The sequence below is a fragment of the Episyrphus balteatus genome, chromosome 2 (genome assembly GCF_945859705.1).
Source record: "Episyrphus balteatus chromosome 2, idEpiBalt1.1, whole genome shotgun sequence".
NCBI classification, from domain to species: Eukaryota; Metazoa; Arthropoda; class Insecta; order Diptera; family Syrphidae; genus Episyrphus; species Episyrphus balteatus.
This window is the reverse complement of record NC_079135.1, coordinates 71,256,834-71,283,613: the sequence shown is the minus strand read 5'-3', so window position 1 is coordinate 71,283,613 and position 26,780 is coordinate 71,256,834. Positions and strand designations below refer to the sequence as shown.

Here is a 26,780-nt window from a genome sequence, read left to right as displayed (position 1 = left end):
GAGCAGCTACAGAGCACAAAACCAAAACCTTGAACAGAATAATGTTTGAAAATTAAAGGAGATTGAAATAATTGGATTTGAAAAATTGAGGATTGAAATTAAAAAAAAAGCGTATGAAGGAAATACACCAATTTTTGTGTTTTTACTTTCGTTTTCAAAGAATAATAACAAGCCAAGAAAATCCTGTTTATAATTTGTATGATATCAAAACCTAATTTGGCTGTATTATACAGTGTATTTTACACACAGAAAACAGGATTTTTAAAACAGAACAAGTATCCATATAGTATTTCGAACCCACCCGACAAAAAGTCACATGCTTTCAATATTTTGTTGGACGCATAAATAAATAAGTTTCTTTTATTAATACACCATTGCTTCGTTATAAAAAAAATTAATTGCAAAATTGTTATCTTCTCCTCTACCATTTCAATTAAATTAATATATTCCTCCTGAAATACCAGGTCCGTACTGATAACCCCCACCTGCAACAACTGGAACTGGTGTAGGGCCAACGCCAAGTCCTAGACCACCTCCTACAATACTGCTTCCAAGTTGACTGTTGTAATAACTTGATGGATACGAATTGTAATAGCCTTGACGAGTATATGGATATCCTAGTCGGGAGCTACTATATGCAGCTGCTGTTGATGGGTATCCATAACCAGAATTGTATCCAGTATATCCACCCAAACCACTATATCCCGTATTATATCCACTGTTGTAATATCCTGGATTTGTGTAGCTGGAGATACCTGCTCGTATATTGAAATCACAGCTAAAAATAAAAATATCAGAAAAACAAGTGCTATCTCACCTCCAAGACCCGCTACTCTGGGTGGTGTATAAGGACTATAATAAGCGCTATTGTAACCGCCTACAGCACCTGAGTATCCAACTCCTCCATTATATCCAGCAATGCCGTTGTATCCAACTCCACCTAATGCTCCAACTCCTCCTAATGCTCCATCAACACCCAATCCACTTGTATAACCACCAAGAGTATTGTATCCTATTCCACGTTTCTCCTGTTTCTTCAACTGATTTTCTGAGATTTCGATTTCAGATGGCGCTGACTCAGAATCTCCTTCCGATTTGATTTCAGCTCTAACCACCACACACACAATAAGGACCGTGAAGATTATCTTAAGACAAACAAGTTAGGAAGATTACAACTTTATTTTTATCCAATCCAATAGTTTTAAGACTTACAAAGCACTTCATCATTTCTATAAATTTATTCGAACTTCTAAATAGAATTAAAAATGATCCAGGAGCTAATGTTAATCCAAGAGATTCAAATCGGAAACTGATGCTGCACAATAGTGGCGGCTTGGCTTTTATATGACTTAAGCCAATCAAACCTATTCGTTAGACTTTGCAGAAAATGATTTGCTCTAACACTTTACAACTACTAAACATAGAAATTGCGTACAAAAAGTATCTTGTAGGTACATAGTAGATACATCAGAGCTTACAATAGGTGCTTATTGACGGTCACAAACACAAACCGATTTTATGCAGGGTAACAATGGTATCCATTGAATATGGGAAATTTTGGCTACCTACGGGTTCATGTTTTCTTCGGTTTTTTTTTTTTTCTGTAATTTGTTTACAATGTTCTCTTTTTCAAGTATAGGCTAACTTACAAGTCAATATTTCAAAATCTTCCAATAGTTTTGTATAGTAACATAAATGAGTACGCAAAACTATGCTACCTGTAGGTTTTTTCTTACTTTTTGTTTGCATTTTGAATAATTCAAAAATATAACATCGTTATTTATAAGGCAAAACTTTGTATTTTATCCGTTATTTGTCGACCTAATTCTTGATTAGTAGCCAATAGTATGAAAACAACGAGAAAAAGGTTTTCTTCCGCCAAGAGTATTAATTTGATAGAGGTTTTTACTTTGATAGTAACTGGGAAGCGAACTAGGAATGACATTTGGTATTCCTTAAGCCTTAACCATGATTTGTTGGAAAAAAGAGGACTCTTATAGTGGTGGCCCTAAATAAATTTTGTTCTTATAAGTTCTTTAATACAAGTGCTTTAGCATAGGTATTAAGTTATTTTAAAAATTACTGACCTAATTACACCATCAAATCACTTTTAAATCTTATTCTTTTAAAAATTCTGATCATTATTGCATAATGCACTGTTAAGGTAAACTTTTTTAAGAGTTCTTTTTAGTATATTATTTCTCCTAGACTAGGTGGGTCACTCTAGGGTGTATGTGTAACCTTTTTTAATAATAAACAAAACTTTTAGCTAGTGATGGGACTTATCGAATGTTTTGAACTATCGAATAATTCATTCATTTATTCATTCGAATAAAAACCATCGAATAAAACTATCGAATAAAAATAATGTTCAAAAGAAAATATTATCAAATAAAAAAAACTATTTTAATGAGAAAACTATTCGAATGAAAAAACTATCGCACAAAAAATTCTATTCGAATGAAAAAACTATCGAACAAGAATAATGTTCAAAAGAAAATACTATCAAATAAAAAAAAACATTTTAATGAGAAAACTATCGTATAAAAAATCTATTGGAATGAAAAAGCTATCGTATAAAAAAAACTATTCGAATGAAAATAGTAACTAAACTATTCGAATGAAAATAGTAACTTAACTATTCGAATGAAAATAGTAACTAAACTATTCAAATGAAAATAGTAACTAAACTATTCGAATGAAAAAACTACCGAATGAAAAAACTATTCGAATGAATAGTAACTAAATGAATGAATGAATGATTAAAACTATCGAATCAATGAATATTTTACAAATTTGTTAGTTATTATTCGATAGTTCCCATAACTACTTTTAGCATTAGTATCAGAAAAAAATAAAAAGTAAAATAAAAAAACACTTAAGAGGAAAAAGTACTCAATCTACCACTGAATCTTCGTGATTAAAAAAATTCGTAAGCTAATGGATATAAATTTTGTGGAAATATTTTCTTTGACATACTACAAGATATCGTAGGCACAAAGCCAAAACCACGAATCTGCAAAATTGTAGTTTTGAGAAAAACGGCTTCAAAGTTTTGGAAACACATGCAATCTTATGGAAACTCGTGCAGCAAAAAATGATATTTTAGGCTTCTATGCAACAGATGGAGGATTGGTATTGACGCAGTGAATAGAAGGACCGATAACAAGTAAAATGACACATTAAAGTCAAAATGTCCAAAAATGAAGATTCACGGTTTTGGCGTTGTGCGGACGATATCATAAGATTAAGATTAAGATTAGGGTGAGAGGTGGGAATAATTCGCCTTATCACTGCGTCCTCTGATGGGCCTATTGTGATGTCCTCTTTTTAGAGTTCATGTAGAAATCCTGAGTTTAGAAAATTTAGTATGTTTTTGGATGAACTAGCGGCAATGTTTTCCGCTTCGAGATAATACCCTCCGAGGTGACGTCGACGTGTATTGATTAAGCAATTACAGTGACACAATATGTGTTCTGCTGTTTCTTCGTCTTCGTTACACATTCTGCAGGTATCGTCTTGTGTAATGCCCATGGTCTTGAGGTGTTTTTTTACTGAGCAGTGTCCAGTAAGGAAGCCTGTGGTTATGCGAATCTGACTCCTGGTGAGTGTGAGGAGTTGTTTCGTTCTGGCGTGGGAGATGTTTGGTATAAATTTTTTGGCTTGTCTGTTACCTTCCGTATGCGTCCAGTAATGATTAGCCATATCTCTTAGCCATTTATTAATGTAATGTTTTGCAGTGCTTGTTGGTATGCCACAGAATGGTCTTGGCATCATGAATGTAGATGCGGAACCTTTTCTGGCTAGTGTGTCTGCTATTTCATTCCCAACGTGACCGCTGTGACCAGGTATCCAAATGAGTTGAACTCTGTTTGTACTGGCAGGTTGGTGTAGAAGTTGTATGCAGTCCCATACCAGCTTTGAGATGACTTCATTGCTCCTAAGAGCTTGGAGTGCGGCCTTGCTGTCAGAGAGAATATAAATTTTTTTGTTTATTACAGCTCTGTTTAAGTTTTCTCTGAGGCAGAGTTCAATTGCGAATATCTCTGCTCGGAATACGGAATTGAAGCTGTCCATGCTCTGGTGCAGATAAGTTTTGGTGTTCATTCCGAATACTCCGGCCCCAACACCTTCATTTGTTTTGGAGCCATCTGTGTACCATACATGAGACTCGCTATTGAAGATGGGTCTGTTCTGTTCCCACTCATGTCGTGAGGGGAATGTGACCTTATAGTTTTGGGTGAAGGTATATCTTGGGAGACAATTGTCTACTAGAGATATTTTAAGTAATTCTTCCCTATTTAATTCAGTGAGAATATCAGAGTGAATTATCTTGCAATTAGAGTTATCTTCTGCGATGAGCCTGTAGCCGTTGACCATGGCTTCTTTCTTTAGTAGGAGATGGAGTGGTGGTAGATCTGTGATAACTTCTAACGCTGCTGTGGGGGCTGTTCGTATGTTATAATTGTTCTTGCAATGGCTGTATAGAGCCAGCGAGAGATTTTGGGGTTGGCACCCCAGGACGATATCATAAGATACTATAAAACCAAGTTGTGAATCAAAATATAACCGAATGGACAAGGCCAAATTTCAACAATCAAAAATATTTTAAAGTCAGAAATCCAAAAAACAATACCCTGCAATTCAATTATGTAAATCATTTTTCGTGATAATGAATAAGTAAAAAAGTTTACTCCTAGGAAAAGGCTCTAACTGTGAATAAACTAGCAAGTGACGAACTGGCATTGAAACAATTTCGGATAAAAAATAAAAAAAATAAAAAGTATTTTCAATAAATCAAATAAAAGGTAAGTTACACTGTTCAACAAGGTTTTTGTTACGGAAACCAAACCATATATTGATAGTCAAAGTCAAAAGTATGGTTTTTGGTTTGATAACTGATATTGCCGTCTAAAAAAAATCGTAGAAGTTTGAAACAAAATGAATCTTAAAGCCAAATAAATACCGTTTCTAAAAATAATAATCATTTTATCAGAAATAATTTTCCCACTTTCTTAAGAGAAAAGTAAAAACAAAAAAAATTGGAAAATTTTGGTTTTTGAACAGTTCTAACGATTTAGCTATTTTACCGTTAGAAAGAAAATATTTTAACATTTAATTCTAAAACAAGAAGAATAGAGCTTCACATGCTTTTTATTTTGGCATGGCGATCATATATCGAAAATCACTAAGAAAAACCACTATTTTTTTTTTTTGTTCCCTTAGTTTTTTGGGCTAGTGTAGTTATAACCCTTTAATACATTGCTCTAGATGTTCGTTTTGTCTTATACAAATCACATTGTTTGCTCGTTCAAATGTGTGTAAGGTATGTTTGTCCCTTTTTAGACTAGGATCACTACGGCGAACGTGCAACCTTTGTTTTATTGCTAACAACTTTTAATGGTTAGAAATTTCAGATTCAAAATTTAACCAGATCTTATGCTTTCATACAAACATTATAGTGATGGAATTCAATTAATGAATATTCTCGATTAGATTTAAGCCTCCAAATGAATTTTTTTTTTTTTGGATTCGTCATTAAAAAGAAAATGTCAAAACATTTTTCCCTAAATTTTAAGAACCTTTTACAACCTTTGGTCCTTGAAAATCATGACTAGCAAAATGAGATGTTTTAAGTAAGTTAAGACTGTCGCCTATTACATTTTTCACTTTACCATTCTTCGCAGGGTATTCGTTTTCTTTGATTATGTAAACCTTAACCTCTTTGATTGGCTCACAAAATAGCAACGCAAGATATAACGATCTTATAAGATAATTGAAATTGGCTGTAGAAAGAGAAAACATTTTTACAAATTCATTCCAGAGCGTACCCCTTTTTCAAGCAAGTCAATATGAATATGCTACAAATTTGCTTTTCAATTATAAGAATTTATGACTGCTAAATCATTGTCAAATTTTTTTGTCACTATATGCTAAATACCAGTAAAACTCTCAGTCCGTTGGACGCTAATTTTAAAATTGACTGATAAATTATGAACAATAGTTCTTTTCTAATAAAGTTCACTGAGCTACGTTATGAGTAAAGTTCTGTTGTCGTGGACTTGCCATTGGCCTCAAATTGATTTTTCTCACAATTAAATTTTAGCATTTAAAACCACATTATCTGGTGGGTGTTGGTGCAAGTTTTGAAGGTACACGCACTTCATTCAAACTTAAAAGTATACCTCCCCTTTCGAGTTCAAATCAAACCGCATGATCTACACTCTGCCCGCCTCTTAGTTGTCAACGTCAGTCAGCAGCAGTGCTGCGACGCATTTGTATAATCCTAAGCCACAAAAATTGATGCAATCTTTAAAAATGCAATTTGTTGTTTTGAACTTGTCCCGCATTATTCTGATGCGGTTGTCCGTCTTGTTCGTATAATACCTTATGTACCTAGACCAAATGTTAAGGTTGGCTTACATCTTAATGGGGTAAAACTAGTAAAGATGGGGTGAAGAGCAACATAAAATTGTATTGTTAAAGCTTCATGTAAGTTTACCTACGTCATTATAGTTAACATTATGTTTGTATGTAACAATTGTTTATGATGCATTGTTTTCAGAAACTGCAAAGAGATTCTGAGTGATGAGAATGATGATGATGATGAGAATAAATGCAATGCAACATCTGGATAGAATGAAGATTCAGATTTATGGCGTTATTACTTGTGTTTATTGTTGCTAAAGGATTTATTTAATATTTTTATTTCTATATAAAAAGAGATCGATTGTTACTTTATAGTAAATCTATGACTAAGATGTCACGGGAGCCCAAGGGGGATACAAAGATAACGATTGTTTCACCTTGAAGTGTGAGAAATACCACAAAGTTTTCTTGTGTTTAATTCTTGACGACAATCAATTAGGTTATTGTGGCAAAATATTTTACTGAATCTGATCTGTATAGCTTTTAATGATTCAGATAATTTATTTCAATGCAATAAATATATTTTTTTTCTCAGGGTTGGTTGGTTTCATTAAAATTAAATGATTAATTTGTTTTGTTTTTTTAAGTAGATTTATAATAATTCGTCTCGATGCTGAGTAATAGGCCAGTTGTAACGATCCAGAAAATTGATCAGGAGAAGCTGTATAAAATTGCATAGTATTTTGTAGTGGTCGTTTAAAGTGCACTGGAAAATTATGCTTATTGGCAAGCAGCACAGAATCTACCTACTGTTATTTTATTTACAATCATGGACTCCTTAATCTGTTCAAAAATGTGATATATAGGTCATTATATTGTCAACATAGGCTTGGCCACATACATACAAAAATTTTGCAGTCAAGTATTTGTATATCATATACCAAGCAACAGGTCCGAGAAGACAAGGAAGATCGTAGCTCCGTTTAATGAAAACAACCCATTGTGGATACTGGACCACAAAATCATTACGAATATTTGCTTTTGAATTGTTCGAAAGCTTTTTAATAGTGTTGAATTCATAAAAAGTCGACTAGTTTTAAGAAAATATAGAATAAAAGATACTTCGGACATTCTCCAAATCTAGGAAGATATCTCTTATCCAAATCATCGTAAGTAAAAAAAACATTTATGATTCATTTTTAGGATATAAATACAGGTAATGATCAATTGAATAGTCCAAACTTTGATTATTTACAAAATGGCGGTTTCCCTAAAAAAAAACTTTTTTCAAGAAAATTTTAACTAACACAAACTTTATTCCCTCAATCATTAATTGACAAAACTATCAAAAAAGATCGTGTAAAAATTTCAACCCGATCGGTTAGTCGTTTCGTAGAAATTTTTCTCATCAACTTAAAAGACACCGGTTCTAGAAAAACGTGTTTAAAGTTCTGGAAACCATTTAAACTGAGTTAAGAAGCAGGTGTAAGTAAACACAGCACTTCCTCCGAAACTTTTTGCCGCATCAATGTGAAAATTTCACATTGAAAATATGCAAAATAAACATGTTTTCTAAAAATATGTTTTACCTACCCGACTAACAAATTTGCTCCTATAAAGCTTTACAGGTGTTAATGAAGCTCCTGTAAAGCTTTATAGAAGGGATAAAGTTTGTTGGGTATGCCTTTTGATCTTGATATTTGATATTTTTTGAATGTATTACATTTCTCAATTCAAAATAAGACACCGTACTAGGCTTAAAACTTTTTACTGAACAAAATTAGGAAACATTTATACCTAGTGTGATTTTTTAAGAACTTTCATAAAAAAATAAAATCTGTTTTTATAATTAATTAAACACGGTGTTAAATAATTTTTATATATAAAACCAAGTAAGCCATTTTAATTCTTGTACATTTAACAAGGAATTCTTAGAAAAATTTGGAAAATCGTTAGATTTTTAAAACAAAAATTTAATATGCTATTTTTAAGAAAATATTTTTTAACAAATAAAAGCCTAGTACGCTGCTGAAGCGAAACGAAAAATTTTGTAGTCTCCAAAGTCAACAGCGGACATGTTAACGAAAAAATACTATCAGGTATTATAGCAAAGTGAAAATAATAGAAATATAAATCAAAAAATTCAAGAAAAAACATCCGAAAATAAGTTTTAAAGCAAAAACAAAACAAATTTAATTTCGCTCAAGATTTCGTTAACGAAATTTTGTATGGAAAATTTCGTTTCGCATCAGCAGCGTACTTGGCTTTAGCCTGGTACGCTGCTGATGCGAAACGAAAAATTTTCAAGTCTCCAAAGTCGACAACGAAAATGCTAACAAAAAAATATCATCGAATATTCTGTCAAAGTCAAAATAAAAAAATTCAAAATTAATTTAAAATCAAGAAAAATCAACAGAAACTAATTTTTAAAGCAAGAAATAAATGAATTTCGTCAACACTGCTCTTGGAGTCAAGAAAAATGCACAGGACAGTACAATGTAAGTGACAAATGAGTAAAAGCTCTCCAATTTTTCGCTAGAGCTACATATGTACTGAAAAACGAAAAGCAAAACGAAATTTTTCGTTTAAAATTTCGTTAACGAAATTTTGTATGGAAAATTTCATTTCGCATCAGCAGCGTACTAGGCTTGAAGCCGAAAAAATGTTTACATGCGAATCTCTCTAATTTGTACGAATGTGACTGAAACGAGAAGCGGAAAAAATTTTGGCCACGGAAGAATCAATTTTGAGGTGTGGAAATAAAAATTCCCAAATGAGCTATCAAACGAAATGAGATAGTAAAATTTCAATTTCAAAACACTATGAGTATGAATAATTTCTGGAATTATTTCTTTCGGGCTCTAGTCCAAACAAACTTAGAATTTTTAACGGTTTTTGATTTTGTAGAGAATTCGATTTACAAAATGAATTATGGAATGGAATGAACTCTCCAAACTCCAAAGTGTCATTATTCATTTTCCTTCCCTGATGAACCTCAAAAACTGTCAAATGTCAGCTGTCTAAATTTTTTTTCGTAAATATTCCAGGTTATGTGATCAAAATTACAAGTAAGATACAGAATATTTTACTTAAATATTTCACAACAAAATATCTAAAAAGTATCCAATAATTACTCCAAATATTTCAGAACTCCACTCCATAAATGAGTTTTCCAACCAAAGACGAACGGGCAAAATGCTGGAAAGCTCGCGATGATTTCTGGGCTTGCCTAGATACTCATGCCCCCGGTCATCAATCCACCAGTGGTGAAGCTGTTCCCAAACAATGTGCCGACTTGAGGAAACTCTACGAAAAATCCTGTCCGTCGCAATGGGTCAAACACTTTGACCGAAAACGAACCTACGAACAATTCAAGGAAAAAGTTAGCAAGGGCTTTGACCCGCTCGAACAAAAAGAGAAATAACATTTACGTTTCTATAGTTTAAGGAATTTAAAACTCTTCATTATAGTTTTTTTGTTAAAAATTGTTTAATAAATACAAAAAAAAAAAGAAAATACATAGTTTAATTATGTGCTAGTCATTGTGTCAATTCTTGGGAAGTCATTGGTGGGTCGACAGGCATATCCACAGATATTGAGACTATGTGCTTGCCTGGAATCATGACATTGCCCAGAACTCGTGCATCTTTTCCTTCTTCCAAATATTCAGTGCACATTGATAGGACAACATTTGCGTCTTTGTCGGTGCAGTTGAAGAAGCCGGTTAGAACCCGGCCGTCGGTTATGACTACTCTGAATGTCTTGCCTAGCCATTTGCGGAGGTTTGCTCTGCCTTTGGTTAGAGCTTCTGGTGGTGGTCGTGGACGCTGAACTATTGGCTATATAAAATAAAGAATAGAATTATGATAAATCAATAAAAATGCATTCAAGGAACATACTTCTCTTTGAAGGGGTTCTGCATTATATTCTGAACTTGTGCTACTCATATTTGATTGGGTTTTTTTTTTTTACTCTATGTGATTTGATACGAAAAAATTGTTGATAATTTTTAAAAATTAAAACATTATTGTGCACAAATTAGAGATGAATTATTCAAGTCTATGCGAAAATGTGAATTTATTTATAAAATTGTTTATTTTCATAAGAAAAAGTATCTAGTCGTCAGAATTTGACATGTGTCAGTTGATAAGGGAATGCGTTCCAGATTAGAACAAAATATTAATTTTTATTATTTGTTAGTTCAATCGAACAGTACTTTTCATATTCTCTCCCAGTTTGTGGATGGTGATATTTGGTTTTCTATGGAGATTCTCCATAGCTCTTGCTGCTCTAGATGTTCTTGAAAATGAAATGTGTGTGAAAAATGTCTATAAACTCGTAAAAGAGCATGTCGATCTGCGTACTATGTTGGGGTATGAAAATTTACGTTTTGAAATGAAATGTCAAAGGGATTAACAAGTAGCACCATCTAGTGTTTATAATTGGACACGTTCAAACAGTTAACATAAAGCTATCGGATAACTTTTTGTTGTTGTAAACAATGTTAAAAATTAGCAAAGAAACGAACCATTTTCTGTCAAAAAATAATAATCTGAAGGTATCCGAGTGATCAGCTGATAAACATTTGACTCTTTTTTATTTTGATTTCTATTCGCGCGATTATTCAGCTTGAAAATAAAATAAATTTTCAAGAATAAAAGTTAAATCAATTGTGCAAGTACTATCCAAAATGAAAAAAAAGGAATTTGCTCAAAAGCAAAAATTTCCTTTCTTCAATATTTACATATTTTTTTTGTTGCTGCTTTGGCAAGCTATCTGGATACTTTTTTCGTTAAAAGAGATATTCTAGATACGGGTATCCCAGATAGCTTGATAGCTTGGTGTTTGAACGTGTCCATTGTAAACTAGTTTTGTTATGGTATGAACTAGGTAAATTTCTGTGAATCGTAGTCACTATTCACACTCTGTTTTATTTGTTGGTCAGCATGCTAGTACACACTTTCAGTTGTTAAGACGTGTTTTTGTTGATTTTGAATGTCAGTGGAATTTAATTTTGAATTTAATTATCATTTCCCTGTGAACGTTTCAACTAGCTGGAAGATTCGCAATATTCTTTGATCTTTACCCATTTCAATCTTTTCTTCAATTCGTCGCCCTATAGAATTGTTTTGTTCCATACGCCATTTTTGTCGTTTTTGAGTTTATGAATGCAGGGTAATTTTGTATGCTCATTCTAAAATTGTGATCAGATTTGCGCTATGTCTTTCCAATCCCAAGATATCGAACATCGATTTTGTTCCATATCAATCAAAATCAACATTTTCTAGATTTGTTTTGTGCCATAAACCATTTTTTGGCGTTTGGACGTTTCCATATAATTTTTGGCTATTGTTTGTTTAAGAATTGTTTAGTTCCACTTGCATACCAAGGCGTCAAAAATAAAGAAAATGCCATGGATGTGGGACGCAAACCTTTAAATGCGGTTCCCCGAAAAAGTGCCAATGGCGTATGAAACAAAACAATTCGGTGGGGCGACGAATTTTCAAATGAAAAATCCCTACTGTAATTCTTTATAGAACCAAAATTGTTTGTCGGGATGAAATAATCTCGAAAATTATCTTGTTTCGAATCTCAAATCGTTATAGGAACTTAAATTCTTCAAATTTTTACATGAATACCCTATGCAGTGATTTTGGGCCAGGTTGTACAAACGTGTTTCAGCCTTGGTTCACAAATTTAACTTTTTTTGGGGGGATTGGCTGTGTTTTAACTTTAATTCAAGCATGGAGTTGGTTATTTTCACATATATTAACCTTGAACCAGTGCTAAACCTTAGCTATATTACCGATTTCAGTGCCAATTATACAATCATGGATCAGTCTTGGTTCAGGAGTTAAATTCGCCGATTTCGGTGGATTAGCTGCGGTTCAACTTCGGTTCGAAGATGGATTGTGACTATTTTTACATAAATGGACCTTGAACCAATGCTAAACATCAGCTTTACTACCGATTTTAAAATATAAAAGTAGCTGAACCACGGATTAAAATTTATTCATACAACTGACCCTTACGGCCATATTATTCACTAGTTTAAAAAATATATCTGGATGTAAAGAAATTGAAATATCAAAAATAAATCCAAATCCATAATATTCACTATCACACAGAGAAAAAAATAGTCATTTTTAACTATTTTTTAACTATTTTCATAGTTAAAATCGGGATAACTATTTTTGATTTGGATTTATTTTTGACATTTGACATCCAGATGCATTTTTTAAAACTAGTGAATTAATATGGCCGTTAAACAGATCACTGTTCGTTACCCACTGAAATTTCTAAAACATGGACACATCTACATATTTTATTTTTTTTTTTTTTTTAACAAAAACCACCTGTCATAAAAAGTCAAAAGTCAAACAGGTACACTGCCCAAGTACTACAAGAAAAACATGGATCAACCAGTGTTTGTTGTCCTAACAAGTAAATTATTTAAAAAAAAAATTAAATAAAAAATAAATCTTTTTTTCTTTATTTACAAGTCAGTGATTCGTGTCACCAACAAACAGCAATTGATAAAAGCGGTCCACGTTTAGTGGAATTGGTTAAAGAAACTTTTTCCAATTGCCAAATAATTACCGAAATTCTACCCGACGAACGTAGTGTCATCAGTAGCAAACTAAATGGCTATGCCCTCAGAAATGTTCGTGCAATTTTCTCAACTGGTGGCACCGGTTTCGGTCCCAGAGATATTACACCCGAAGCTACTAAAGATGTTATACAAAAAGAATGTCCACAACTCGTGTTGACAATGGCTTTGGAGAGTCTCAAGAAAACCCCCTTTGCTGCATTATCTCGAGCTGTTGCAGGTATACATAATAAAACACTGATTGTCAATTTTCCAGGCAGTGAAAAAGCAGTAGTCGAATGTTTTGAATCCATTCGAGAGGTACTGCCTCATGCGCTCCAATTAATTGGTGATGATTTTAAATTAGTCCAAAAGACTCATATGGAAGTTCAGGGAAGTTTTGCTAGAATGGAAAGAGGACACGTTTGTCCACATAAAACTGCTATTTCTGGAGATCACAATGATCGGAATTCACCATTTCCAATGTTGGCCGTTCACGAGGCACTTGGAATTATGTTTCGAATTGTTGTGGTGCAACGAACAATTCCGAACTTTTTGTCGCAATATGTAGCACCTGTTGATATCCCACCATTTAGAGCTTCGATAAAGGATGGCTACGCAATGAAGTCGGCAGGATTTTCTGGTGCAAAGAAAGTCATAGGATACATAGCTGCTGGTGATGAGGTAACTTTTTTTTTTTCTTTTAATCAATTATTATAATAATTTAAAAACAAAATTGTTATCATGTGACATAACAAATCAAATCTATTATGATGAAATTCGTACTTCAGTTAACTGTTGAGGCAGTCAAGCGTGAAGAAGAACATAATTTATGAAGTTTTAAATTTGTTACTGATTGTTATCAGACGCCGACGAAACGTGTTGGTTTTGATAAAAATTGTAAACATTTGTTCCCTTATCTAATTTTATTATGAAGTTGATTGATTGCTTTTGCAATAATACCGCTTGTTACCATTAAAAACATGATACTCATCAAATTGATATATTAAAATAATTAAATTGCTATCAATAATAATGGTAAAAACCGGATGGCGCTTGTTTGTTAAATATAATCGTCTAGATTAAAAATGTACTATATAGGAGGTCAAGTACATAGAAACACAGTTTAAAAAGAACTACATACAGGGTTTCTGGTTATGACTGTTCAAAAACCAAGTAGAACAAAATTCTATCGCCACCAGTTCATTAAATAGGAACCTGTTTGCGTTCAGTGTATTTTCAATTTCATCATCTAAAGTTTTCGTTCACCAAGACCACGAATGAACGAATTTTACAAATTTCTTTTTGGTTTATAATTTTCTACAATAATTGACTCGTTAAAAGCTTTCGTAATATTACACTTTTTCTTTGAAAAATATTGAAATTTGTTTTTCAATGCATATTGTAAGAACAAAAATATTTTAAACATCTGTGCCATAAAAAAGATCTATAGAAACATAGGAATTTCAGAATGGTAATAGCTTTTATTGTATCTAGAGTTATTTGGTACCAAAAATTTAAATTATCCTAATAACTCTAGATACGATAAAAACTATTACCATTATGAAATTCATTATAGACGCGCATATTTAAAAAAAAAAGTTGGCCACCTATGTTCCTATAGATATTTTTTATACCACAGGTGTTTAAAATTTTTTGTTTACATTTTTTGCATCGAAAAACAAATTTCAAATTTTTTTAAAGAAAAGGTTCAACAGTACGAAAACTTTTAACTTCTTATGTTGCGAGTCAATTATTGTAGAAATTTATAAAAAAAAAATAGAAATTTATAAAATTCATTCATTTGTAGTTGTGTTCAACGAAAACGTAAGATGGTGAAATTAAAAATGCACTGAACGAAAAAAAAATTAAACTTTTTTGAACTGCTTCCGATAGAATTACCGGACACGCTGTATGTATAGTATGTATGTATATTAGGTTTGGTCTCGGCTCTGAAGTATTTTTTTTTTTATATATAATTTAAGGCCATTAGATGTTCATATTAAAAAATAAAAAGAAAAGTAGGACTTAAAACTTTTGGTACAAGCAAATGCAAAAACACCAGCATTTAGTTGACCTTAGAAATGAATTACAAAGATAATAACAATTTGCTCAAACAACTATAGAATGGTGGATAGCTTAAAAATAGCCCTATAATTTGTTTTTAATGTTTTTCACGTTTTTTTGTTATTGAAGTGAAAAATGATTTTTTCCAAATAAGAAAATTTTCCTGATGTGATGAAAAGCTCGATAAAAAAGAGAAGGGGATGAAGTAATGTATTTCTACATTTTTTTGATAGAATTAAAGGGGACTACTATCTGAACCAGATGAATAATCATCTTTTAGCGATAAAATGTTTGACTTAGAGACATTTAACTTTAATGCAATTTTGTCAGTGTCACTCAATTTTTACAATTTTTTCTCTAAAAATTTAAATTGAAACAGATTTGTTCTTCTTATTTCATACTTTGATGGTTTCTTTCATAGGTTTCGGACTATGAACTTCAAGAAGATGAATGTTTCAAAATAAATACCGGTGCCCCAATTCCAAATCATTCAGACTGTGTTATTCAAATAGAAGACACTAAACTTTTGCGTACTACAAAACAGGGCAATGAAGATTTAGTGGAGATCTTGGTTGAACCTAAGGCTAATCTAGATATAAGGTTTGTACATAACATAATATATAGTATAGCATATAGTTTCACCTATAAAACAAATTATTAATATTCATTTAACTTAGGCCGATTGGATGTGACCTAAGAAAAGGCACTCAACTCTTTCCTAGCGCCGATCATTCCGAAGTTGTGGTTAAATCAATTTTAGCTTCTGTTGGAAAAACTATTCAATTTAAGAAACCAAAAATAGCTGTTATTTCCACTGGCAGTGAACTTCTAGCCCCAGATGATGTGGAAGTTTCGGGTAAAATCTACGATTCAAATACAACAATGCTGGAAGAATTGTTGGCCTATTTTAATTTCGATTGCATGATGAAGAGTGTCTTGAGAGATGAGTAAGTAATAATTCAGTATTCGTGATATATAACCTAACTAATTTTGTTTCAGTTTCGAGTCACTTAAAGCTGCAGTTGAAGAAATTTATCAATCAGTAGATTTCATTATTTGCAGTGGAGGTGTTTCAATGGGCGATAAAGATTATATAAAACCGGTTTTAGAGAAACTAGGTTTTCAAATTAATTTTGGACGAATTAATATGAAACCTGGGTAAGTCTCATTTTTAAAATCCCAATTATTTTGGTTTGTAATTTATTGAAATTTTGGTTTAATTAACACAGAAAACCCATGACCTTTGCATCAAATACTAGTAACGGAAAATATTTCTTTGGTCTACCAGGAAATCCAGTATCAGCTTTTGTAACATTTCATTTGTTTGCACTGCCAGCCATTCGTTGGGCTTCCGGTTGGGAGAGGGATAAATGCGAGTTGGCAACAATTCAAGTTACTGTGAGTTCAATTTATAATTTAAGCGCTTGCAAAATAAAGTTTTAAGTACACACTTTTATCCTTTAATTGTTTAAAAGTGCCTCATCGTTTGTTAATTCCAAGCTTAAAATATTTATTTTTTTCAGCTTCAAAACGATAATATTGATCTTGATCCTAGACCCGAATATGTTCGTGCTTCGGTAACTAGTAAAAATGGACGTCTCTATGCTTCAGTCAATGGAAATCAAGTAAAAACTCAAATTCATTCTTACATGTTTTCTATTAATATTATTAATTCACTTTTCTACAGATTAGCAGTAGACTACAAAGCATTATTGGTGCTGATGTTCTTGTTCATTTGCCGGGAAAAACGCCAGAAAAACCAGTTGCATCGGCCGGTGACATTTTGAGAGCATCTGTGCTGCGTTATGATTTTATATCAAAATATGAATAATCGTATCTCGTTGAATTACTTTATATTTAATCAATGCAACAAAAAAACTATTTTTTTTCCATTTAAATGGCTTTATTGGTTCTAAGTATAAAATCGAATTTACTTTTAGTTGTTATAAAAATGATCAAAAAAAGAAAATATTTCTTCTACAAAAATTGGGAACAAAATTAGATATTAATAAAATTAATTATACACCATAAATATACAAATAATCAGTATGTATTCATAAGCTGATACATTTTAACTCAGTTAAGTTTTGTCAGCGATGAGTAAAAACCTATGGAATATTTTTAAAATTTTGCAGCAGAAAAACGGTGAACATATCTGCGGCTATAATTATCGTCAACTATAGATACAGTGTGAATCAGAGGGCGAGGATTATTATCCTTTATTTAGCCAGGACGTGAAACAAAAATATTTAATAATACCCTTTTATAAAGCCAATGGCCCTTATTGCGAGTTTCGTTTGTTTATCGATAAACGACTTTTGTCGATAGTCGATCATAAAAAAAATGAAATTCGGTATTGTGAATCTTTATTGTTAACGATATTTTTTGTTTTATCTTTCGTTCTTTTTCGTTTACAATAACTTTGCAATCGAAAGAAATACACAATACCAAAAGAGATATTTATCGATTCTATCGACTTTTATCGCATCGAAAGTTAAACGACAGTCGTAATGGCCAATAATTTTTTCTTTTATTTAAAAAAAAAAAAAACTGTTTTAAGAAATAGTTTTTTGAAAAAAAAATTGCAAACAAAATATCGAACTTTTTTTTTCAAAATTGTATGTAACTAAGAACTGGGTTGAAATCGGCTAGTGCGATAGTTGATAAAATTGATAAACAAAATCGACCATTTTTGGAACAAAATTATCGTTTTTTGACTCGACTATTGCGTTAGCCGATTTCACCCCGATTTTGTTTCAAAATTCAATGCTCTTAATACATAGTTTTAAGTCAAAAACCGGATGGGAAAAATTTAACAAATGGATGGACTTATTGGAAAATTTTTTTATGAAACTTATGAGGGTACAATAAGGGTCACAGTAGAGAATTAACCCTGAATTTATTCTTTTTTATTGATTCCACCTGAAAGCTGACTAATGAATTTGTCTTATTATGTCTGGCCGCTCTAACATCTTGCGTTAAATTGATTAAAAAAACTCAAAGTTGCATTAAGATTTCTATTTAGTACACCTAAATCTATAAATTAAAAATGAAAACCAAATAAATGGAAAATTTTTAGCAAAGAAATTCATTTAATTAAAAGAGTTGAGCAGCGAACTTTTTTTTATGATTGTCTTTTTATTCTCTTCTTTCAATTAATTTAAATTTATGAATAATATTGAAGCATTATAATCCAATAATGAAATCGATAAAATGTTATAAATAATATTGGTTTTAGGAGAATTTCTCGTTTTAAACTTTTGTCTCGTTTTAAACGTTTTTATCACTTACGCAATCAAGTAAAGCAGCATTAGGTATATTCAGACTAGATTTCAGCCATGTTTTTAGTTAGCAACCATGAACTGATTGAGTCTTCTTCAAGACTGCTCCCACTTCTGCCTTAGGCTAGGCGCACACATGCGATTTTAGTCGCGCGATTATTTAGTCGAAAAAATGGATCACAAGGATTTCAATGCCTGTGCTCACACATGCTTCCCGCGATTAAAAATTTGAAAGTTGTGTCTTCAGTCATTGAAATTGTTGTCATCTAATTTGCGACTGAATAATCGCGCGATCAAAATCGCATGTGTGCGCCTAGCCTAACTTTTAGCAACTTAGTTGAATTTTTAAACACACGTTATCGAATTTCCTTGTTCTAGCACTTTCAAAGCACAAATTAGGTCAGTTCAAATTTGAAATTAAATTTCATTTTCAATGCGATTTGACAAATGAGATAATTTATGAAATTAGCTCTTTTGGGCTCTAGTGAAAACAGGCTATTTGTAAGTTACTAAGTTGAAAAGTAGACTGTTTGATAGTAACTTACTAAAATGGCTTTAGCATTTTACTTAATCGTTTAAAATTGTGCGTCATTTCTTTTAAAAGTATTCATTTGGTTTCAATGGATTCACTGTTTAAATACAATAAAGTGTTTTCTGTTATGTTAAGTGTTTCCGTTGTGTTTTGAATTAAACTTTTTTGAACTGCTTCCGATAGAATTACCGGACACGCTGTATGTATAGTATGTATGTATATTAGGTTTGGTCTCGGCTCTGAAGTATTTTTTTTTTATATATAATTTAAGGCCATTAGATGTTCATATTAAAAAATAAAAAGAAAAGTAGGACTTAAAACTTTTGGTACAAGCAAATGCAAAAACACCAGCATTTAGTTGACCTTAGAAATGAATTACAAAGATAATAACAATTTGCTCAAACAACTATAGAATGGTGGATAGCTTAAAAATAGCCCTATAATTTGTTTTTAATGTTTTTCACGTTTTTTTGTTATTGAAGTGAAAAATGATTTTTTCCAAATAAGAAAATTTTCCTGATGTGATGAAAAGCTCGATAAAAAAGAGAAGGGGATGAAGTAATGTATTTCTACATTTTTTTGATAGAATTAAAGGGGACTACTATCTGAACCAGATGAATAATCATCTTTTAGCGATAAAATGTTTGACTTAGAGACATTTAACTTTAATGCAATATTGTCAGTGTCACTCAATTTTTACAATTTTTTCTCTAAAAATTTAAATTGAAACAGATTTGTTCTTCTTATTTCATACTTTGATGGTTTCTGTCATAGGTTTCGGACTATGAACTTCAAGAAGATGAATGTTTCAAAATAAATACCGGTGCCCCAATTCCAAATCATGCAGACTGTGTTATTCAAATAGAAGACACTAAACTTTTGCGTACTACAAAACAGGGCAATGAAGATTTAGTGGAGATCTTGGTTGAACCTAAGGCTAATCTAGATATAAGGTTTGTACATAACATAATATATAGTATAGCATATAGTTTCACCTATAAAACAAATTATTAATATTCATTTAACTTAGGCCGATTGGATGTGACCTAAGAAAAGGCACTCAACTCTTTCCTAGCGCCGATCATTCCGAAGTTGTGGTTAAATCAATTTTAGCTTCTGTTGGAAAAACTATTCAATTTAAGAAACCAAAAATAGCTGTTATTTCCACTGGCAGTGAACTTCTAGCCCCAGATGATGTGGAAGTTTCGGGTAAAATCTACGATTCAAATACAACAATGCTGGAAGAATTGTTGGCCTATTTTAATTTCGATTGCATGATGAAGAGTGTCTTGAGAGATGAGTAAGTAATAATTCAGTATTCGTGATATATAACCTAACTAATTTTGTTTCAGTTTCGAGTCACTTAAAGCTGCAGTTGAAGAAATTTATCAATCAGTAGATTTCATTATTTGCAGTGGAGGTGTTTCAATGGGCGATAAAGATTATATAAAACCGGTTTTAGAGAAACTAGGTTTTCAAATTAATTTTGGACGAATTAATATGAAACCTGGGTAAGTCTCATTTTTAAAATCCCAATTATTTTGGTTTGTAATTTATTGAAATTTTGGTTTAATTAACACAGAAAACCCATGACCTTTGCATCAAATACTAGTAACGGAAAATATTTCTTTGGTCTACCAGGAAATCCAGTATCAGCTTTTGTAACATTTCATTTGTTTGCACTGCCAGTCATTCGTTGGGCTTCCGGTTGGGAGAGGGATAAATGCGAGTTGGCAACAATTCAAGTTACTGTGAGTTCAATTTATAATTTAAGCGCTTGCAAAATAAAGTTTTAAGTACACACTTTTATCCTTTAATTGTTTAAAAGTGCCTCATCGTTTGTTAATTCCAAGCTTAAAATATTTATTTTTTTCAGCTTCAAAACGATAATATTGATCTTGATCCTAGACCCGAATATGTTCGTGCTTCGGTAACTAGTAAAAATGGACGTCTCTATGCTTCAGTCAATGGAAATCAAGTAAAAACTCAAATTCATTCTTACATGTTTTCTATTAATATTATTAATTCACTTTTCTACAGATTAGCAGTAGACTACAAAGCATTATTGGTGCTGATGTTCTTGTTCATTTGCCGGGAAAAACGCCAGAAAAACCAGTTGCATCGGCCGGTGACATTTTGAGAGCATCTGTGCTGCGTTATGATTTTATATCAAAATATGAATAATCGTATCTCGTTGAATTACTTTATATTTAATCAATGCAACAAAAAAACTATTTTTTTTCCATTTAAATGGCTTTATTGGTTCTAAGTATAAAATCGAATTTACTTTTAGTTGTTATAAAAATGATCAAAAAAAGAAAATATTTCTTCTACAAAAATTGGGAACAAAATTAGATATTAATAAAATTAATTATACACCATAAATATACAAATAATCAGTATGTATTCATAAGCTGATACATTTTAACTCAGTTAAGTTTTGTCAGCGATGAGTAAAAACCTATGGAATATTTTTAAAATTTTGCAGCAGAAAAACGGTGAACATATCTGCGGCTATAATTATCGTCAACTATAGATACAGTGTGAATCAGAGGGCGAGGATTATTATCCTTTATTTAGCCAGGACGTGAAACAAAAATATTTAATAATACCCTTTTATAAAGCCAATGGCCCTTATTGCGAGTTTCGTTTGTTTATCGATAAACGACTTTTGTCGATAGTCGATCATAACAAAAATGAAATTCGGTATTGTGAATCTTTATTGTTAACGATATTTTTTGTTTTATCTTTCGTTCTTTTTCGTTTACAATAACTTTGCAATCGAAAGAAATACACAATACCAAAAGAGATATTTATCGATTCTATCGACTTTTATCGCATCGAAAGTTAAACGACAGTCGTAATGGCCAATAATTTTTTCTTTTATTTAAAAAAAAAAAAAAACTGTTTTAAGAAATAGTTTTTTGAAAAAAAAAATTGCAAACAAAATATCGAACTTTTTTTTTCAAAATTGTATGTAATTAAGAACTGGGTTGAAATCGGCTAGTGCGATAGTTGATAAAATTGATAAACAAAATCGACCATTTTTGGAACAAAATTATCGTTTTTTGACTCGACTATTGCGTTAGCCGATTTCACCCCGATTTTGTTTCAAAATTCAATGCTCTTAATACATAGTTTTAAGTCAAAAACCGGATGGGAAAATTTTAACAAATGGATGGACTTATTGGAAAATTTTTTTATGAAACTTATGAGGGTACAATAAGGGTCACAGTAGAGAATTAACCCTGAATTTATTCTTTTTTATTGATTCCACCTGAAAGCTGACTAATGAATTTGTCTTATTATGTCTGGCCGCTCTAACATCTTGCGTTAAATTGATTAAAAAAACTCAAAGTTGCATTAAGATTTCTATTTAGTACACCTAAATCTATAAATTAAAAATGAAAACCAAATAAATGGAAAATTTTTAGCAAAGAAATTCATTTAATTAAAAGAGTTGAGCAGCGAACTTTTTTTTATGATTGTCTTTTTATTCTCTTCTTTCAATTAATTTAAATTTATGAATAATATTGAAGCATTATAATCCAATAATGAAATCGATAAAATGTTATAAATAATATTGGTTTTAGGAGAATTTCTCGTTTTAAACTTTTGTCTCGTTTTAAACATTTTTATCACTTACGCAATCAAGTAAAGCAGCATTAGGTATATTCAGACTAGATTTCAGCCAAGTTTTTAGTTAGCAACCATGAACTGATTGAGTCTTCTTCAAGACTGCTCCCACTTCTGCCTTAGGCTAGGCGCACACATGCGATTTTAGTCGCGCGATTATTTAGTCGAAAAAATGGATCACAAGGATTTCAATGCCTGTGCTCACACATGCTTCCCGCGATTAAAAATTTGAAAGTTGTGTCTTCAGTCATTGAAATTGTTGTCATCTAATTTGCGACTGAATAATCGCGCGATCAAAATCGCATGTGTGCGCCTAGCCTAACTTTTAGCAACTTAGTTGAATTTTTAAACACACGTTATCGAATTTCCTTGTTCTAGCACTTTCAAAGCACAAATTAGGTCAGTTCAAATTTGAAATTAAATTTCATTTTCAATGCGATTTGACAAATGAGATAATTTATGAAATTAGCTCTTTTGGGCTCTAGTGAAAACAGGCTATTTGTAAGTTACTAAGTTGAAAAGTAGACTGTTTGATAGTAACTTACTAAAATGGCTTTAGCATTTTACTTAATCGTTTAAAATTGTGCGTCATTTCTTTTAAAAGTATTCATTTGGTTTCAATGGATTCACTGTTTAAATACAATAAAGTGTTTTCTGTTATGTTAAGTGTTTCCGTTGTGTTTTGAATTAAACTTTTTTGAACTGCTTCCGATAGAATTACCGGACACGCTGTATGTATAGTATGTATGTATATTAGGTTTGGTCTCGGCTCTGAAGTATTTTTTTTTTATATATAATTTAAGGCCATTAGATGTTCATATTAAAAAATAAAAAGAAAAGTAGGACTTAAAACTTTTGGTACAAGCAAATGCAAAAACACCAGCATTTAGTTGACCTTAGAAATGAATTACAAAGATAATAACAATTTGCTCAAACAACTATAGAATGGTGGATAGCTTAAAAATAGCCCTATAATTTGTTTTTAATGTTTTTCACGTTTTTTTGTTATTGAAGTGAAAAATGATTTTTTCCAAATAAGAAAATTTTCCTGATGTGATGAAAAGCTCGATAAAAAAGAGAAGGGGATGAAGTAATGTATTTCTACATTTTTTTGATAGAATTAAAGGGGACTACTATCTGAACCAGATGAATAATCATCTTTTAGCGATAAAATGTTTGACTTAGAGACATTTAACTTTAATGCAATATTGTCAGTGTCACTCAATTTTTACAATTTTTTCTCTAAAAATTTAAATTGAAACAGATTTGTTCTTCTTATTTCATACTTTGATGGTTTCTGTCATAGGTTTCGGACTATGAACTTCAAGAAGATGAATGTTTCAAAATAAATACCGGTGCCCCAATTCCAAATCATGCAGACTGTGTTATTCAAATAGAAGACACTAAACTTTTGCGTACTACAAAACAGGGCAATGAAGATTTAGTGGAGATCTTGGTTGAACCTAAGGCTAATCTAGATATAAGGTTTGTACATAACATAATATATAGTATAGCATATAGTTTCACCTATAAAACAAATTATTAATATTCATTTAACTTAGGCCGATTGGATGTGACCTAAGAAAAGGCACTCAACTCTTTCCTAGCGCCGATCATTCCGAAGTTGTGGTTAAATCAATTTTAGCTTCTGTTGGAAAAACTATTCAATTTAAGAAACCAAAAATAGCTGTTATTTCCACTGGCAGTGAACTTCTAGCCCCAGATGATGTGGAAGTTTCGGGTAAAATCTACGATTCAAATACAACAATGCTGGAAGAATTGTTGGCCTATTTTAATTTCGATTGCATGATGAAGAGTGTCTTGAGAGATGAGTAAGTAATAATTCAGTATTCGTGATATATAACCTAACTAATTTTGTTTCAGTTTCGAGTCACTTAAAGCTGCAGTTGAAGAAATTTATCAATCAGTAGATTTCATTATTTGCAGTGGAGGTGTTTCAATGGGCGATAAAGATTATATAAAACCGGTTTTAGAGAAACTAGGTTTTCAAATTAATTTTGGACGAATTAATATGAAACCTGGGTAAGTCTCATTTTTAAAATCCCAATTATTTTGGTTTGTAATTTATTGAAATTTTGGTTTAATTAACACAGAAAACCCATGACCTTTGCATCAAATACTAGTAACGGAAAATATTTCTTTGGTCTACCAGGAAATCCAGTATCAGCTTTTGTAACATTTCATTTGTTTGCACTGCCAGTCATTCGTTGGGCTTCCGGTTGGGAGAGGGATAAATGCGAGTTGGCAACAATTCAAGTTACTGTGAGTTCAATTTATAATTTAAGCGCTTGCAAAATAAAGTTTTAAGTACACACTTTTATCCTTTAATTGTTTAAAAGTGCCTCATCGTTTGTTAATTCCAAGCTTAAAATATTTATTTTTTTCAGCTTCAAAACGATAATATTGATCTTGATCCTAGACCCGAATATGTTCGTGCTTCGGTAACTAGTAAAAATGGACGTCTCTATGCTTCAGTCAATGGAAATCAAGTAAAAACTCAAATTCATTCTTACATGTTTTCTATTAATATTATTAATTCACTTTTCTACAGATTAGCAGTAGACTACAAAGCATTATTGGTGCTGATGTTCTTGTTCATTTGCCGGGAAAAACGCCAGAAAAACCAGTTGCATCGGCCGGTGACATTTTGAGAGCATCTGTGCTGCGTTATGATTTTATATCAAAATATGAATAATCGTATCTCGTTGAATTACTTTATATTTAATCAATGCAACAAAAAAACTATTTTTTTTCCATTTAAATGGCTTTATTGGTTCTAAGTATAAAATCGAATTTACTTTTAGTTGTTATAAAAATGATCAAAAAAAGAAAATATTTCTTCTACAAAAATTGGGAACAAAATTAGATATTAATAAAATTAATTATACACCATAAATATACAAATAATCAGTATGTATTCATAAGCTGATACATTTTAACTCAGTTAAGTTTTGTCAGCGATGAGTAAAAACCTATGGAATATTTTTAAAATTTTGCAGCAGAAAAACGGTGAACATATCTGCGGCTATAATTATCGTCAACTATAGATACAGTGTGAATCAGAGGGCGAGGATTATTATCCTTTATTTAGCCAGGACGTGAAACAAAAATATTTAATAATACCCTTTTATAAAGCCAATGGCCCTTATTGCGAGTTTCGTTTGTTTATCGATAAACGACTTTTGTCGATAGTCGATCATAACAAAAATGAAATTCGGTATTGTGAATCTTTATTGTTAACGATATTTTTTGTTTTATCTTTCGTTCTTTTTCGTTTACAATAACTTTGCAATCGAAAGAAATACACAATACCAAAAGAGATATTTATCGATTCTATCGACTTTTATCGCATCGAAAGTTAAACGACAGTCGTAATGGCCAATAATTTTTTCTTTTATTTAAAAAAAAAAAAAAACTGTTTTAAGAAATAGTTTTTTGAAAAAAAAAATTGCAAACAAAATATCGAACTTTTTTTTTCAAAATTGTATGTAATTAAGAACTGGGTTGAAATCGGCTAGTGCGATAGTTGATAAAATTGATAAACAAAATCGACCATTTTTGGAACAAAATTATCGTTTTTTGACTCGACTATTGCGTTAGCCGATTTCACCCCGATTTTGTTTCAAAATTCAATGCTCTTAATACATAGTTTTAAGTCAAAAACCGGATGGGAAAATTTTAACAAATGGATGGACTTATTGGAAAATTTTTTTATGAAACTTATGAGGGTACAATAAGGGTCACAGTAGAGAATTAACCCTGAATTTATTCTTTTTTATTGATTCCACCTGAAAGCTGACTAATGAATTTGTCTTATTATGTCTGGCCGCTCTAACATCTTGCGTTAAATTGATTAAAAAAACTCAAAGTTGCATTAAGATTTCTATTTAGTACACCTAAATCTATAAATTAAAAATGAAAACCAAATAAATGGAAAATTTTTAGCAAAGAAATTCATTTAATTAAAAGAGTTGAGCAGCGAACTTTTTTTTATGATTGTCTTTTTATTCTCTTCTTTCAATTAATTTAAATTTATGAATAATATTGAAGCATTATAATCCAATAATGAAATCGATAAAATGTTATAAATAATATTGGTTTTAGGAGAATTTCTCGTTTTAAACTTTTGTCTCGTTTTAAACATTTTTATCACTTACGCAATCAAGTAAAGCAGCATTAGGTATATTCAGACTAGATTTCAGCCAAGTTTTTAGTTAGCAACCATGAACTGATTGAGTCTTCTTCAAGACTGCTCCCACTTCTGCCTTAGGCTAGGCGCACACAT

The 26,780-nt window shown here is 31.5% G+C and overlaps 6 protein-coding genes across 7 annotated transcripts; 3 read left to right on the top strand and 3 right to left on the bottom strand.

The window, feature by feature from the left end:
* Nucleotides 1-345: 345 nt before the first annotated feature.
* LOC129911462 (uncharacterized) lies at nt 346-1,358 on the bottom strand. Of its 2 annotated transcripts, none has more exons than XM_055989273.1 (3): nt 1,213-1,358; nt 818-1,145; nt 346-758 (listed from the first exon to the last, which is right to left on the bottom strand). In XM_055989273.1, the coding sequence occupies exons 1-3, from the start codon at nt 1,225-1,227 to the stop codon at nt 439-441; spliced, it is 663 nt and encodes a 220-aa protein (XP_055845248.1). In that variant the 5' UTR covers nt 1,228-1,358; the 3' UTR covers nt 346-438. The 2 variants fall into 2 exon arrangements, with proteins under 2 accessions (XP_055845248.1, XP_055845249.1); XM_055989274.1 differs by having other exon boundaries at nt 346-755.
* Nucleotides 1,359-3,337: 1,979 nt separating this feature from the next.
* Nucleotides 3,338-4,661, bottom strand: LOC129909517 (uncharacterized). Its single transcript, XM_055986591.1, has 3 exons — nt 4,637-4,661; nt 3,419-4,538; nt 3,338-3,350 (listed from the first exon to the last, which is right to left on the bottom strand). The coding sequence occupies exons 1-3, from the start codon at nt 4,659-4,661 to the stop codon at nt 3,338-3,340; spliced, it is 1,158 nt and encodes a 385-aa protein (XP_055842566.1).
* A 4,657-nt stretch (nt 4,662-9,318) lies between these two features.
* LOC129909816 (cytochrome c oxidase assembly factor 6 homolog) lies at nt 9,319-9,793 on the top strand. The gene is made up of 2 exons (XM_055986913.1): nt 9,319-9,437; nt 9,518-9,793. The coding sequence occupies exon 2, from the start codon at nt 9,533-9,535 to the stop codon at nt 9,791-9,793; it is 261 nt and encodes an 86-aa protein (XP_055842888.1). The 5' UTR covers nt 9,319-9,437; nt 9,518-9,532.
* Nucleotides 9,794-9,833: 40 nt separating this feature from the next.
* On the bottom strand, nt 9,834-10,499 carry LOC129909814 (N-alpha-acetyltransferase 38, NatC auxiliary subunit). Its single transcript, XM_055986912.1, has 2 exons — nt 10,269-10,499; nt 9,834-10,208 (listed from the first exon to the last, which is right to left on the bottom strand). The coding sequence occupies exons 1-2, from the start codon at nt 10,314-10,316 to the stop codon at nt 9,909-9,911; spliced, it is 348 nt and encodes a 115-aa protein (XP_055842887.1). The 5' UTR covers nt 10,317-10,499; the 3' UTR covers nt 9,834-9,908.
* A 2,223-nt stretch (nt 10,500-12,722) lies between these two features.
* On the top strand, nt 12,723-17,068 carry LOC129910341 (molybdenum cofactor synthesis protein cinnamon-like). Its single transcript, XM_055987679.1, has 8 exons — nt 12,723-12,813; nt 12,873-13,642; nt 15,447-15,625; nt 15,703-15,972; nt 16,025-16,183; nt 16,255-16,423; nt 16,549-16,650; nt 16,713-17,068. Exons 1-8 carry the CDS (start codon nt 12,783-12,785, stop codon nt 16,854-16,856), a joined length of 1,824 nt encoding a protein of 607 aa, XP_055843654.1. The 5' UTR covers nt 12,723-12,782; the 3' UTR covers nt 16,857-17,068.
* Nucleotides 17,069-17,881: 813 nt separating this feature from the next.
* On the top strand, nt 17,882-25,402 carry LOC129909515 (molybdenum cofactor synthesis protein cinnamon-like). Its single transcript, XM_055986590.1, has 13 exons — nt 17,882-17,887; nt 19,613-19,791; nt 19,869-20,138; nt 20,191-20,349; nt 20,421-20,589; nt 20,715-20,816; nt 20,879-20,986; nt 23,781-23,959; nt 24,037-24,306; nt 24,359-24,517; nt 24,589-24,757; nt 24,883-24,984; nt 25,047-25,402. Exons 1-13 carry the CDS (start codon nt 17,882-17,884, stop codon nt 25,188-25,190), a joined length of 2,016 nt encoding a protein of 671 aa, XP_055842565.1. The 3' UTR covers nt 25,191-25,402.
* The last annotated feature ends 1,378 nt before the right edge of the window (nt 25,403-26,780 follow it).

Bases quoted from the DNA above. Each gene is read 5' to 3' on its own strand.
- LOC129911462 (XM_055989273.1), bottom strand. The intron at 759-817 runs GTGAGATAGCAC...TCAATATACGAG, and splicing joins CAGAGTAGCGGGTCTTGGAG to CAGGTATCTCCAGCTACACA.
- LOC129909517 (XM_055986591.1), bottom strand. From the start codon at position 4,661: ATGATTTACATAATTGAATTGCAGG. The intron at 4,539-4,636 runs GTATTGTTTTTT...TTGGTTTTATAG, and splicing joins TTACATAATTGAATTGCAGG to TATCTTATGATATCGTCCTG.
- LOC129909816 (XM_055986913.1), top strand. From the start codon at position 9,533: ATGAGTTTTCCAACCAAAGACGAACGGGCAAAATGCTGGAAAGCTCGC.
- LOC129909814 (XM_055986912.1), bottom strand. From the start codon at position 10,316: ATGAGTAGCACAAGTTCAGAATATAATGCAGAACCCCTTCAAAGAGAA. The intron at 10,209-10,268 runs GTATGTTCCTTG...TATTTTATATAG, and splicing joins CAGAACCCCTTCAAAGAGAA to CCAATAGTTCAGCGTCCACG.
- LOC129910341 (XM_055987679.1), top strand. From the start codon at position 12,783: ATGGATCAACCAGTGTTTGTTGTCCTAACAA. The intron at 12,814-12,872 runs GTAAATTATTTA...TTTATTTACAAG, and splicing joins AGTGTTTGTTGTCCTAACAA to TCAGTGATTCGTGTCACCAA. The intron at 16,424-16,548 runs GTGAGTTCAATT...TATTTTTTTCAG, and splicing joins TGGCAACAATTCAAGTTACT to CTTCAAAACGATAATATTGA.
- LOC129909515 (XM_055986590.1), top strand. The intron at 20,817-20,878 runs GTAAAAACTCAA...ACTTTTCTACAG, and splicing joins CTTCAGTCAATGGAAATCAA to ATTAGCAGTAGACTACAAAG. The intron at 24,307-24,358 runs GTAAGTAATAAT...ATTTTGTTTCAG, and splicing joins AAGAGTGTCTTGAGAGATGA to TTTCGAGTCACTTAAAGCTG.